This window comes from Cydia splendana, chromosome 17 (genome assembly GCF_910591565.1).
Source record: "Cydia splendana chromosome 17, ilCydSple1.2, whole genome shotgun sequence".
Taxonomy (NCBI): Eukaryota; Metazoa; Arthropoda; class Insecta; order Lepidoptera; family Tortricidae; genus Cydia; species Cydia splendana.
The window spans coordinates 11,772,356-11,785,531 of NC_085976.1; the positions used below are offsets into that span (position 1 = coordinate 11,772,356).

A 13,176-nucleotide genomic window follows, 5' to 3' on the forward strand; every position below is an offset into this window, starting at 1 on the left:
TGCGTGATGGGCACTCTACCAAGAGCAAAGATTTTGATAGGTATTTTTAGCTATTTTAGTTTTATATTCATTTTATAACACTTATTATATAATAAATGAGTTTAATTCCCTCATCATTAATTCAGTGGCACGGAAAATTGGCTAAAGCGTGACTGTCTAGACATCTGAAAATATAAGTTTACCAAAATAATAACATACTTAAAATAAATAAAGCCCTCCAATAGTTTCAAATAATAATAAAGATTTAGGTTGGTGTTAGACCCTGTCATCCCTTAGAAATAAAACACAGATTTAATTCAAGACTAATTATTTTACAACATGAGCGTCGTTTGTAATTATATATCCAAAATTATACTTAAACTTAAGTTCTCAATGCGAACCTTGCTTCGTAAGGCTCACGGGCCTTACTTATCGATTAATTTTAAATAATTTTCAATCGAAATAAAACTGTATTCTTGTGTAGTTGAATATTTATACAAATCGAAATCAACTTTCACTTTCAAATTTCACTTGCATTTTTTTTTGTTTTCTTGTATGCCTGGGAGGGTAACATGCACTTTCATTTATTAACTTTTATTGATAAATGTGTATCATCGTCCGTACTGTTCACTAAATTGTAAAGTCATAAGGTTCAGCAATTAAATAGTTATTCGAGAATATCGCTGTTATAGTCTGTTTTTTTGACTAACTATGAAGTACAGCCCAAGGCAATCGTATGGAACGCTCATTTGTTTCTTGCATACAAAATGTATGGCGTGTTATAGTTAATAAAAAGCAAACAAAATTACGATCAGACAAATCAAATTTGAAACCACGACGATACAATGGCCAATTTCTTGTAAATTTCGTATTTGATGTGACAAGGTTCTACCTAACCCACCATTCAACTTGTTTGACCTTTAGTTTATTCAATTTATACTCGTACACATACACAACAATCATATCAAATTACCTTTTGCCCTTTTGATAGATTGTAGGGACGTACAAATCCCTCGCCATATAGATATTGCAGCATTTCCTTACTTTCTTTTATAAAGCTTTTTGTGGAAATTGATTCATGTCAGCCGCTTACTTATAGTTTATAGTTAAATAAATTCGATAACGTAATATATAATAAATGAAGTGAACGGTATTTGCGCTTAAACGGCAATCATCACTCATAATGTACATAAGCAGAAAATTTCTTATTTCTGTTATCAAGTATCATACTATATAAAGCTAATCTACTTCTTATTAAGCATATTTCTTCATGAATTTCAATAAGTACTTCAGTTTCGGCATTTCAATGTTGTGGATGCACCTATTGAAGTCGCCGATAACTTTGACCGAGTGCGTCATCATCCGGGAGATTATGTCTTTCAGGCACACGCTCAGATCCGATACTTCTTTGAAGCCGTGTATGCCTATCTCCGCCATCACTACAGGAAACGGTGAGGTTTCGTAGAGGAACTGTAAGAGAAATATTTTCATGTTTTATTTTATGCATGTAAAGTAAAATCGAGCTTGTATGTATTCAATTCACCATATGGACCATTCTACCCGAAATGGTGGGGAAATAACGACAGGGTCGAATGGAGAAAATGAGGGGAGAGCTTTGCCTTACAGTAGGATACTGCGTTAGGCTAATAGAAAAACATATTGGCCTTATGACTTTCATCATAATTTAAATGATTATCATAACGAAAAGCCATGCTGTTTAGACGACAACGGTTTAACTCACTTGAATTTTTAGTCGCTATTGGCGACATGTTTCGGGCCCTTCGTGCACTAAAAACTCAAGTGAGTGAAACCGTTGTCATCTAAACAGTTTAAAATATGTCTCACGAAAGTTTAATTTCGATTAAAAGCCATGCTTTTACTAGTTCACAACTCGTACTTACATAGCAACTAGATATAGATCTTAATATTACTCGGCTACTAAACTGCTAGGTACCTGATCTCTAATCAGCTACATCCAATTTAAGAATTTAATTTTAACTCGATCTGTCAGCGATTCATTCATTACTCGTACATAGGAACACTTCTCTATCGACCCATTATTAAGACAATACTACATTCATGATATTATTTCAGATGCTCGGTTATTGAATTTTGTTTCTATTTCGTATACCTAACCTTGCGTTTCACTAACAAAAACATGACTAGAAGAAAATTTGCAATCTAAAACAATATGGGCCTCTAATTACTATGTGACACGTGTAAACCTCTGGGCCAACATTCTCCTAATTACTATTGACAGTAATTTTAAGCCCGAGTGACGTCAACCATTTACTTACTAAGTGCGTTGAAGCGTTTGATTACATGGCAGGTGCTGCCAATATTGAATTTTTGATGCTTGTACATACCACACTGTTAACTATCCATAGGTGGACCTTATTACAATAAGCATAAGGTCCACGTATGGACAGTTAAGAGTGTTGCTGTTTGTACTAATGTGAAGGAAGCCTACAGGCGGTCTTCTTGTTCACTATTAATACATGTATTAGGTATGTATGTTTATATAAAACTGTCACTTCATAATCTTTTGTAACAGTCCACGTTAATGACTTAACTAGCTTAATAATGCATGTTTTGTTTGAAATAATAATACCAATTAAACTTAATTTTAGTATAATTTTAATTTGCATGGCTTTTTAAAGCCTAAATGTGTATGGCTCTATATATAATAATGTAACACCATTGTATACCACATTTAATGGCAAATAAATATATTTCTATTTCTATTCTATTTCTATATTTCATACGCTATGTATGTTTTCCACAATGATGTTTGTGCTGAACTGAATGCGTAAAAAACATAATAAATTCTTCATTTAAAACTGTGATAGCGTGATGAAGAATGTGAATAGAAGGGCCTAGTAAGAGGCGATCATGGCACGTATGCGGGAATTGTCATATACTGCGTCATATCATATATTGTTATGCCAAGTGCTCTTACTACATCTGTTAAGTTGGAATCATATGATTATCATGAGGCTATTTTGTGCCGCTGTTAGTTGTCGCCAGTCGCTACCAAACCATTCCTATTATGTAATACAAACTTTTCTAAAAAAATATTACTTTTACTTCTCGTCATGTAATTTTTTTGTAAAAATTGCACAGCTTAATTTTTTGGCTGTGATGTGGCATTTAGTGCACAAGAAAAAAAAACGTTTACAATTACCATAATATTATAATTCAGTGTAGGTATACCTACTAATTCTCTGTTCATTAAGTGATACATTCCTTATGAATTTTCTTCATAATTTTCTTCATTGTTTCCGCTTTAGGAAGACCTTTGAAGTGACCCGAGAGATAAATTAGATTGGCGTGTATACCTGCATCGTTAGTAAAACAAATGATCGTTATCAACGTGCAGTTTTCGTAGCAAAAGGTATAGTTGGCAGAATAAACAAATACATTTGAATATTTACTTTTATTCTTAACTATAAAATAAATACTTATCTTAGGATTACACCTCTAGATATAACTCTTCACGGTACCTTTTAACTATTATTATTCTCTTTATTTATTTCTCATCTTAAGTTAGGTTATTTTATAATATGAATATAAAAGTAAAATATAAAAACACTTACAAAACAATAAAAATTAATATAAACACATTATAAAAAACCTAACCTAGGGTGCCGCCAGCAGCGGGGCAAGGCCCAAGCTACCGGTGGTCAGGGCCGCAGAGTGAGGAATCGACGTACTATACGCGCCGTGTCCAAAATTACCGCCTTCTGCATCTGACCCTTGATCCAACCACCCAGCGAGAGTCTCTCTAGGTGTTGGTCGAGACTCTTCGCTATGAGACCGTTCGCTGACACGACTATAGGAACAATGATCGTCGAGTCAACATCCCACATAGCGGTTATCTCGTGGGCTAAGTCTAGGTACTTGCTGGACTTGTCCTTCTCGGCCTTCACGAGATTCTCATCATGGGGGATGGTGACGTCGACGAGCACGGTCCGGCGTTGCGATCGATCTATCAGCACGATGTCAGGCTTATTGGCTACAATAGTCCTGTCAGTGATGATAGATCGATCCCAATAGAGCGTGGCACGACCATTTTCGAGAACTGGCGTAGGTGAGTACTTGTAGTACGGCACTTCGCGGTCCACAAGGCCGTATAGGAGGGCAAGCTGCTGGTGAATAATTCTGGCTACGAGGTTATGTCTGTGCAAGTACTCGCCGTTAGCAAGATGAGAACAACCGGAGATAATATGCCTGAGTGACTCTCCGGGACGGCGGCATGCCCGACAAATGTCAACCGTACCGTCCTTCAGGATATATCTCCGGTAGTTATTCGTCATGATAACTTCGTCCGCAATTGCACAGGCAAAACCCTCGGTTTCTCCGAAGAGGTCCCCGAATCGTAGCCAGTTCACCGACGCGGGTAGGTCTACATCGGGTCCCATGAGGGCCTTGTAGAACCGCCCGTGTAGCTGCTTATCCTTCCATACCGCCTTGCGGTCCTCGGTGCTTAGTACTACAGGTTTGCGCCAGTTCTCGTTCGCCAAGGAGAGCGGCGTGAGGCCCTTGTCAGCTGCCACCACATCACGATGCATCCCACACTCATTGTTGAGGAAATAATTCCTGAGATTGTACACCTCACGGTTGTGGAGATTTTTGGCGTTTAGAAAGCCGCGACCTCCACATTTCCGTGGAATGTACAATCTCATAATAGTTAGGGAGGCGAATAGGGGAATTTTCGGCAATACTCGAGCGTGGCAGTTTAAGATATGAGAGATACCTTAGACCTAATAGAACAACCTTGTAAAGTATTTAGCTCTATATGTAGTGACGCGCGCCTAGGATAGACGATCAGATTAGTTAAAAAAAATGGATAGTCTGAAATACTCGAGCGCCTCAGATTAAGATATTGGGGGTTGATTTTAGTGTTTAAAGACTAAATTTAACTAATCTGACGATAAGTCCTTGACGCCGACGAGTTATAGGGTCGCGAACTTGTAAAAAAAAAACGTTAATCCGGCATTCTCGAGCGCGATTTTTTTATTTTTTATTTTGAAGAATATAATCTAAAACCTACTAAAAATACAAAATCTGCCGGTTTCCGCATGACCGGAAGTGTGGAGGAGCCATTTCGTCTTCCTAAGAACGCGTTGCGGCATATAAGTCGCGAACGATACATTTTACAAAAAAAAAGTTTAAATAAACAAAAAAGGTAATTTTATTGTCATTCTTAAATTCCCCGTTTTATCAAGGAGAAAGAAAGGAAAAAAAAGAAACCAAAAAACCTTTTTCGGTCAGATTAAGAGAACCCACCAACATTTTTGTCAGATTAAAAAAATATGCTTTCAGGATACCGAGATAAACCTCCCCTATGAAAATCTGACGCGCTCGAGTATTTCAAAAAAACTTTTTTTTTTGCATTTTCAAAAATTCATCGTAACTTATCGTCACGCCGAAATCGTCAGTTTTTTTAAAGGAAGCTTCCTTGGGGCCTACTTAACACCCCTTCCGAAAATCTGACGCGCTCGAGTAAATTTTTTTTTTTTGCATTTTTGACTACTTTATATGCCTACCCCCACCACGAAAACCGGCAGATTAGTATACCGTTGTTATCAGAGGCACTCGGGGCATACGTAGTATGAATATCTGACGCGCTCGAGAATGCCCAAGTAACTGTTTTTTTTAACATTTTTGAAAAACCGTACACGCCAAACCCACCGCTAAAATGGTTTTTGCCATACGAGCTTTTCTTTTCGAAATTATTTTATCTTTCGATTTTGATAGGTCTCGACGGCGTCGTTGAATTACGCCATTTAGCTACCTCGCCTCCCTAACTATAACAGACGAGCGTGGGTGCAACATACGGTGTGTGGTGAGCAGCTGTCGGACCCTCCGATCCAGGGCATCCAGCTCGGTCTGAGTCCACCTTAGTATGCCAAAGGAGTATGTGAGTAGAGGCATTACCCAGGCGTTGAAGGCGCGCACTTTGTTGCCTCCTGACAAAAGACTGTTGAGTACTTTTGTGAGCCGACTGAAAAAGCGCTCCTTCACCGACCGTCTAATACCTTCTTTCTCAATACCCAACGACTGTGACATGCCAAGGTATTTATAGGTTTCTGATTCAGAGATGGATCTGAAAGACATTGTCTCAGAAAGTTGTAAATTTGTTGAATTTACAACTTTCCCCCGCTGTACATGCATAACCGCACATTTATCGACACCAAACTCCATGTTGATGGCATTACTGAAGACTTCGGTAGTTTTCAATAGCTCCACCAAGTCTTGGCTATTTGGTGCAAATAATTTGAGATCATCCATGTACAGAAGGTGAGAAATGACTTCACCCCCTCTCCGAAGCCGGCAACCTAGTTCTAAATCCTTCAGCAAGGTACTGAGAGGATTCAGAGCTAGGCAGAACCACAGAGGACTCAGACTATCACCCTGAAATATTCCTCGCTCAATCCTTATAAAATCCTGCGGGCCAGGGCTCTCATCCCCGCCTCCTGGTTGACGAAGGACTGTGGTCCATTGCCTCATACACGCGCTTAGAAAGGCTCTTAAAGCTGTATCAACTTTATACAGCTCTAAGACCCTCTCCAGCCATGAGTGAGGCACCGAATCATAGGCCTTCTTGTAGTCAATCCAGGCTGCTGAGAGGGCCCCCCTGTTCCGCCGGATTTGTTGGCAGATGGTCATGTCTATGAGAAGGAGCTCTTTAGTACCACGGGACCCAACCCTACATCCATTTTGAGCAGAGGCCAAAATATTGTTTGCGACAATGTGCGCGTTGATTTTTGCTCTCAAAATGGATGTAAGGAGCTTGTAGAGTGTAGGCAAGCATGTGATGGGTCTGTTATTAACTATATACTTATAACCTTTTTCGCCCTAATATATTTTTAAAACAATGTACGCCAATGTCATAAAAATACAACTATAGTTGCGTGCAATATTTTAGAGACTTAAATTAACCTTCCTGTGACTTCTGTTAACATGGAAAGGTCATTTAGCTATTAAAATGGTTTTTTTTTCAATCGACGTGAACGACTGACAGCCAAATCTGTTGAACAAATGATAGTCGTTTATTCAGTATAATTTGGATAAGTGATTATAAATATATATATAAATCTCATAATTTGTGAAATATATAATGTTTAAAATACTTGCGTATTTGTTTCTTTGTCAACCATACTTTGCTACCAATACAGCACGTTGATAACGATCACTAAGTACAACAAATATTAGATGACAGACTTAGACTTTGGCAAACTGGTTGTTTAATGATTGATTTTCAAACTGTTTTGTAAAGTCGGTTTTTTCGGTCGGTAAGTACATATAGATTATTTCAAATGTTTTTAACGACATTTACCGAACCCCTATTTTATACCCAAATTCATCGCTTCATTAGAACTGACTTTAGGCAAATTATTAAATATTCTACCGCTAATGCAAAATATACCTACCAACCTCCACCAATTTACTCGAAGCTTCGAGTCTCACGTTCTTGATATATTACACTGGCTGTCAGAATGCTGAGTAGACGCAGAAATTCGGCCGCTATGAATGTTGATATTACAAACCGCTCTTACAAAGCAATCAAGTCCGCATGTTTACTCTGCGTGAAATGCCTCATACTTCGACTTTACAAGTCAATCAAGCTTGCTAATTTCCCTTCTTGATTACTAACTCACACTTTGTTTTGCAAACTTTTTTGTTTGCGTTCCGAATTTGATTGTCTTTGAAGACAATGAAGTCGTCTGACTGAATGAATTATTTTCATCTTCTATTAGGTTTTTTGGTTTACAATACCATTATTGATGATAAATATCTTAGTTTTTATTAAATACCTAAATTCATCAAAGTAGGGGAAAGATGAAGCAAACTGCTTAACTTTACCCACATAAGAATATTGTACTCTTGATATTTTATATGGGTTAAATAAGAGGCCATTATCTCGTATAGAATAGAAAAAATAAAACAATACTTACCACAGTCCGCTCCAGATCTTGACTCTCATGAGAACAGTTGCCGCCAACTTGCTGTTGCTTTTGGCACTCGAATAATTTTGATGCCGAATATTTTTTTAAGTTTTCTAACGTTTCAAAGTGTACTTGTAGTTTTTCTGTAATATTTAAAAATGAATGTGTAATAAATGCGTATATTATGTAGTAACTTAATTGAAACCCTGAACATATTTAATTTTATATAATTTCAGGTTTCAATAATGTTTATATATATAAAAAAATAAGGGATTCAAGTTATTATGAGATTGACAAAGCTTTATCGAGTATTAACATGTCACATATGTTTAGACTTTAGATTATAAACATATAAAGCCATAACACACTTGGAATATATTTATTCCAGGACAATAAACTAGTTTCAATACGTTCGCAACACATTATAATAGGATATTATTTGTTTTGATATTCAGTGTTGGCAACGGAACCGTTCAGAACTGTAAACAAACGAGGTGGGGTCCAAATAATATGGCGTAGCTTGATGCGTTTACCGGAAACTGGAAGCGGGCGGGAAACAAACAAAATATCCTTAGCCACACGCTGTTTGGACTAAAAATGCGAGAGAAAATTTAAAATGTATTTGCGCTAGAAAGAACTAGCGCGTTACAGTTCCGGTATACTACCGTGTGGGTTTTAGAGATTCATTTTTGCAATTTGCACTCTCATTTTGTAATATAAAATGTGGTTCACTACACCTGACAAGGTAGACTCTTCGTTCGAAAATCGATCTCGCTGTATATTCTAGTTATTGTAGAAATATTTTTGTAATATTTGAGCATTAATCAGAGAGGCGTACCGTGAAGGGTATCCAATTTCAAATATAAATATTATATAGAACTTCACTCCCTATACTAATTTTCTTGCTGCTACTAAAACATAGGTTATCAAAAAACAATGGAACCAATTCTAAACCTCTTCCTAGACTGATTCCCTTGATGAGGATACAAATACGAAACTGGAAATTATTAATAATATTCTGAAGATATTTTTTTCCTACGATTACCATGGAAACAAAAATATGACAATACATCTCACCTGGTAACCGCTGGACTCGCTGGTAACCTAAAGCGAGGCATAAAGTGACATTTTCGTCGGCAAGCTGTAGATTTTCTCCCAGCAGCTTGACGATAGTTTCTTTACAATATGTGCCGTTCCGAGGTTTCCGATCGTGTATGATTACCTAAAAATATAACATTAATTTCCTTCACAAACAATATAATGAGGTCTATGCTCAGCAGTGGGTTATAAAAGGCTGATATGATGATGATGACGATCTGTAAGAAAGCGATTAGTTTACTGTAAAAATTAACAAATAATAATGCAGCAAATTTAAATAAATTAGAATTATACCAAGAAAAGTCTGCGGAGATTTTGATAGCCCACGCAGTGCAAGTGTTATTTAAAACGTCAAAAATGACGTATAAAATTAAATCGCTGCAGACTCTAAGTACCTACTTATAGTTTTAAATATATTTTTTATGATTTATGACGTATTAACTTATAGTTTTAAATATATTTTTTATGATTTATGACGTATTAATTATCAAACCACGAGTTTTAAATTCTAAAACTAGGATGGATGCATATTAAAAAAAACAAACATACTTGAAAATACAACGATATTTGTTCCAAATACACAGTCATGTAGTTTATCGCCTTGTCGGCTTCATTTTTCATGAGAAGTTTTATTTGTGACACCAGCGTATCCATATCTTCTCTTGATTTTTGTGTTCGCATCTGAATGTCTGCTATAAGCGCTCGGTAGCCATTTACTAAATTCTCTTGGAAGTCTCCAGACTGAAAATAAATATATTGATACGTAAGGAAATACATAATATATGTTACTAAATAATATTTCAAATTAGCACTTATTATAAGTCTTTCAGATAACATTAAGCTTGTTTTTGTTGTTAGTATCATCGCCCACACTGTTAACTGACAGTTCGTAAACCTTTTTACAAAAGGCATAAAGTCCAACGATGAACAGTTAAGTGTTGCTGATTGTACCTACAAGGTATTTGTAATCTTGCAATTTTACTCCTTAACGATCTTTGTATCACAAAAAGTATTTGAGTATTTTCGTGCCGCGGCTTTAATAATCAACAATAGTTCTAACTCACAACAATAATTTCAAAATATAGGTAACTGTTTACAAACCATTTAAAATTTTAAGTGTTTTGTTCAAAGAATTTGTCCTCTTTTAGAAGCACAAATATCTAAGTATAATCAAATAACTTTGCTTTACGCTTGTGTCGAGTCATGAAATGTATTCCGACAAAATTTCACTAACAATAGTGTGCCTAAGTGGTCCAAGGACGTGGAATTCAGGTTTCTTTCATACGCTATTGAATTATGTGATTTTCCAGGTAGAATTTCTACTTAATATTTTCCTCGTTCACTTTCTCTTCTATAAATATTTCTCTCTTAAGAAATAAATACTTAATTCTCTTACCTCCACAGTAGATGCAACGTAGAACGCCAGTACAGCACAAAGTATAAACTTATTCATGTTTATGTTTATGCCGCATTCCAGGTCACCGTAACGCACTTGACATTTCTTCCCTTATCAACAAATATCCCTCTAAATACTTATCCCCAAGAAAATATGAGGTAGTTACAAATTTACTTTAATTTAATGTAAAGCAGGTATCAAATAACGATCCAGGCTCAGTGGTTATCGAGTAAAGACTGATTGTTTTGGACGTCGTCTTTTGTTTTGCCTTACTTCGCCGCTTTCCTCGTTGATTGTTTGAAATTTGCTCCAAACTTATGACGGTACATAAATGAATCGAAGCATTATTACCGCGGTCAGTTGGTGAACAATTAATTGTTTGTCGGACTGCTCATAAAGTACGATAGTTTATAGAAAACAAGAACAAGTGTGTGTAACTTTGCTTACTCTAATTGTTACCCCTATTTTAACGAAACTACGATGAAATAAAGAAGATACTTATGAAAGTTATGAATAAACATTAATGTTAATAAAATAAATAAATAAAATAAATAAATATTAAGGACATTTTTCACACAAATTGACTAAGCCCCACGGTAAGCTCAAGAAAGCTTGTGTTGTGGGTACTCAGACAACGATATATATAATATATAAATACTTAAATACATAGAAAACAACCATGACTCAGGAACAAATATCTGTATCATCATACAAATAAATGCCCTTACCAGGATTCGAACCCGGGACCATCGGCTTCATAGGCAGGGTCACTACCCACTAGGCCAGACCGGTCGTCAAAAATAAATATTAAGAATAAAGTTCTAACTGAACCGATTCTACGAGTAGAGGCAAAATTACTGAGCAGAAGTTAGTTTTCAGGTATCTAGTAAAAATAGTTTGTAGGAATAAGGCAGCGAGTCTTCGACATAAAGTACCTAGTAAGTGTCTTGGCAATATGTTGCTTTAGAGATAAGCTATATTACATTTAGGGTAAATCGATCTTGAGTAGTTCAGAACAATAAAATGGAATTATCATAATCGTGTAAAACATATTTACAAAATGTACCCTTGTTGCTTGATCTCGAATGCATTTCATTAGGTAAGTAACGAATGAATTGTTTTCAAAATAAAATTTTAACGAAAACATTTCCTACTGAAAAATAGTTATAGTAGTAGCTTTAGTTTTAAGTATAGCGCCATCTACGTGATAGCAGTGGCATCTTCTGACGGTGAAAGCAACGGCTATTCCTAAGGTCGTTTTTACACAGATAAACGGCAGAGTCTTTTACGCAAAAAGTTTTAATATTATTTCGCGTGATGGCGCTCGCAATCAATTGTTTGCATAGACATCCATATTTGTTTTTTTCTTTATAAACTGTAAAGTTTACTCAGTCCTCTGAAGATGAAGCAATTATTTTCAATGTCAATTTACTTCAAGAATATTTGAAGTACCAAGATGAATTTGGTATTAAAATTTATTCAAAAAAAAAAATTACTTCATAAGTACGTTGTTGTAAACCAAACAACATGCAAGAAGATTTACTAAAGCATTCTACCCATGTCTTATGTACCAACTCGTACACGTAGCCACTTATGTTTTATTGATAACAACAACATAAATCTAATCAAAGGTTTACGGCCCGATTCGAACTTTAAGATAAGTCAATTAATAGATCTAGAAACGATATGGATTAAATATGTCAGTGTCAAATGTGACGTTTCAAACAAAAACGTCACTCTTGACACTGACACATCTAATCCATATCTTTTCTATGTTTGTATCTTTAGTTATTTAAATAAAAGTAAACAAACAATTAGTACATTTTTGGGTAGTTATAACATTTATTGGTTAACCGACCAATTACAAAACCGCCTGGATCTGTCACTGAACGACCTGACTTTAACATACATTATTTGATCGTGTAATGTTTTCATCTAGCCTCAACTTGCTAGAGGAGCCATTTAAGGGTAGATTTTGTTTACTTTTATTTAAATACCTAAAGAGAGTATAGATCCAATAACCGACGTATCTTAAAGTTCGAATCGGGCAGTCAGTCATTCATTAGCTGTGTTCATTAGACTGTATAAACTACATGTAAAATCAGCCTTGTCTTGTCTTGCTCCTTTAACGAGAGGTTAGGTAAGCAAACTCCGAATTTAATTTGCTGGCCGGATTTGAACAAGAAACGCGTGCTGCTCACCAAGCTTCGCTGTTTGGATTTATCCCAGTTCAATTCAAGTAATCTGAAATCAACACAACGGCATTGGCATTAAAATATAAAAGTAGTTAAAAGAATGTAACTAAATTAAAAATTAAATATTATTTATTGTTAGGCAACTCAGGCCCATAAATACATACCATACAAACTAACACACATACCATAATTAAAATCTTACAAGCTTAAAATTATTTCGGCGACACGGCGGTTTTCTGTTGTGTCGCATGTTCCGGTGTTGGATTTGGCAGATTCCCATGGAACGGTAAAATGTACTACCAATTGCTTGTATGGACTAAAGGTATACCTACAGTTAAAAGAGTCATGCTGCTTGTTATTGGTATTTAATAATATTTAAGTAAAACTAGCATTATAATAATCACAAATTTTAATAAGCTAGCACCAACATAGTTTACATTAAAATAAATATTTTTCATTTTCATTCATTCAGATCACCGTAACGCACTTGACATTTCTTCCCATATCAAAAAATATCCTTCTAAATACTTATTCCCAAGAAAATATGATGGAGGTA

The 13,176-nt window shown here is 35.8% G+C and overlaps 1 protein-coding gene across 1 annotated transcript; it reads right to left on the reverse strand.

Moving 5' to 3' along the window:
- Nucleotides 1–279: 279 nt before the first annotated feature.
- LOC134798560 (uncharacterized) lies at nt 280–10,782 on the reverse strand. The gene is made up of 5 exons (XM_063770937.1): nt 10,426–10,782; nt 9,579–9,770; nt 9,009–9,153; nt 7,941–8,074; nt 280–1,449 (listed from the first exon to the last, which is right to left on the reverse strand). The coding sequence occupies exons 1-5, from the start codon at nt 10,480–10,482 to the stop codon at nt 1,234–1,236; spliced, it is 744 nt and encodes a 247-aa protein (XP_063627007.1). The 5' UTR covers nt 10,483–10,782; the 3' UTR covers nt 280–1,233.
- Between the last annotated feature and the right edge of the window lie 2,394 nt (nt 10,783–13,176).